Raw genomic sequence first — 2156 nt, forward strand, 5'->3', positions numbered from 1 at the left:
ATATATATATATATATTCTAATTTTTTATGTTATCACCTTACAAAGTAAGAGAGAAAATAAAATTACTATCCTCCTTTTACAGAAAAGGCTACAGACATAGAAGCTATAAAGAACACATATGGTTGGCAACAAAACCAGGATTAAAGCTCAAGTTTCTTAAATTTTAGTCTTATGCTCTGTCTCCTAATCTAAAAAACAAAAGGTCTCAAAAAGATGAGAACTCTGCTTTGCCTGGCATTCTCACTGAACACAAAATTCTCCTCAATTAACTTCAAATATCCTATTCACACTTGAAAAATAACTTGAGAACATAAAAATGTCGAAATTAACCAATTTCCTAAGAATTAAAATTGGTACTGGTGTGGCTTATGGGATGGCAAATTAGTAAACCCCTGTAGAAGGCAATCTGGCAATAACGATCCAAATTACAAATATATCTACCCTTTGATCCAGTTATCCCACATCTGGAAATTTACCCCATAGAATTTATAGAAACAAAGTGGTATATGAACACATCTATTCTTATATCATTACAAAAAAGTGGGAATAACCCAAGAATCTACAACAGGGGAAAGGTAACCAGGTTATGGTGCATACACATCATAGAACACTCTACAGTAAGTCAAGATGAAGAAGTTCCCAATGTGCTGATTTGGAAGGCATCTAAAACATACTGTTAAGTGAAAAATGCAAGGTACAGAACAATGTGTAAAGCATGCTTTTTGGCTTAAGGGAGAAAATTAACAATACGTGTTCTTATTTGTTTGTTATTACATAAAGAAAGCCTGCAAGGCTGTTCAAGAAATTAATAAAGATGTTACCTGCAGTGCAGAGGAAAGGGGGGTAGGGGCAGACTAGAGTGAGAGTTTTCACTGCACTGTACATCTTTTTATATATTTTGCTCTTTGAATCATATGAAATTATTACCTATCCCAAAACTGTAGAATTAACCAAAAAATAGTAGGCACAAAGTGTTGAATCTTTCAATTATATTCAAAACTAATCTTATTCACCTCTTCTTGTAAGTTCTCACAAAGGTTTATAATTCCAAGTTAAAAAAAAAAACTGAGCAAAAACAAGCAAGAATTATAGTGAGTTGCAGAGTCCTATAAAGCTGAAGGGTAAATTATGACTACACACCTAGATTAGCAATGCTAGTGGGTATGTGGCTCCACTATGTTTCCCTCCCCTGCCCCCACCCCGAGAAAAACTACCTCCCTCAAAAAATCTCTACTCTGTGCTTTAAAAAGGCCATATGGCTTATCAGAAAGAATTATAATGATTCAAAGTTATTAATGCAAGCCCACTCAGGTTCTTTCAGATTAGAAAATGGCTAAGGCTATGACTCATCCATGAACCGCTCTCTACTAATTAGAAACAACAATGATGACCATAATTTAAAGTCAGTGAAAATAGACAATAGTGGATCTCTAAAGAAACAGAATATTCTTATATTAATTCAGAACTTACTAGAAAAAATGTTTGCTTCTTGACACTAAGTAAACTGAAATATGATTACTACAAAAGATAAATAAACACTCACCCTGAAGTCGAAGTCTAGCTGTATCCAACGGAAAAAACACTGTCATTGCTGTCACGCTTCCCTGCAAAGTTTGATAAGGGCTTTAGCCATTATATTATCACAGCCTAACGAGCCACACTTTTATTTTTTTATTTTTATTTTATTTTTTAAATCTTTAATCACATCTGCAAGAGCCACACTTTTAAATGAACAAAAGTTCATTATCAACAATAGTCTAATAAATACATATGAGGGTACTTCAAAAAGTTCATGAAAAGATACGTATTATCTTTTAATTCTATTTTTCCATGAAATTTTTGAAGTACCCTTGTATAATATTTTAATCTATTGGGATTACTGTTGCAACTTCTACAGTTATATACTTAAACAGAAGTATTTAATCTTCCAGAAGAAATCTCTTCTCTATCTCTCTGATATTGAAAAAGAAAATGTAGTAGGTCCCAGCAAATGACAAACTTAGGGTTTTGCAACCTAGGGCACATGTCAAAGACAGCAGGTAAATGGATTTTTAACCCTTTACGGGTCAATTGCTGCTACCATGCTTACTCCCTGATAACCCCTGAAACCAAAATATCCAGTAATTGAATAGATATACACTTCTTTTCTCTATGC

The 2156-nt window shown here is 33.4% G+C and overlaps 1 protein-coding gene across 1 annotated transcript in view; it reads right to left on the bottom strand.

Annotated features, from left to right (window-relative positions):
• SLC25A17 (solute carrier family 25 (mitochondrial carrier; peroxisomal membrane protein, 34kDa), member 17) overlaps positions 1-2156 on the bottom strand; it is a 56938-nt gene that overhangs the window by 25202 nt on the left and 29580 nt on the right. The window contains exon 2 of the mRNA XM_008566686.1: positions 1545-1605. Within this exon, the coding sequence (XP_008564908.1) occupies positions 1545-1605 (61 nt within the window). The remainder of the gene's footprint in view (positions 1-1544; positions 1606-2156) is intronic.

Source organism: Galeopterus variegatus, unplaced genomic scaffold (assembly GCF_000696425.1).
Source record: "Galeopterus variegatus unplaced genomic scaffold, G_variegatus-3.0.2 Scaffold262, whole genome shotgun sequence".
NCBI lineage: Eukaryota > Metazoa > Chordata > Mammalia > Dermoptera > Cynocephalidae > Galeopterus > Galeopterus variegatus.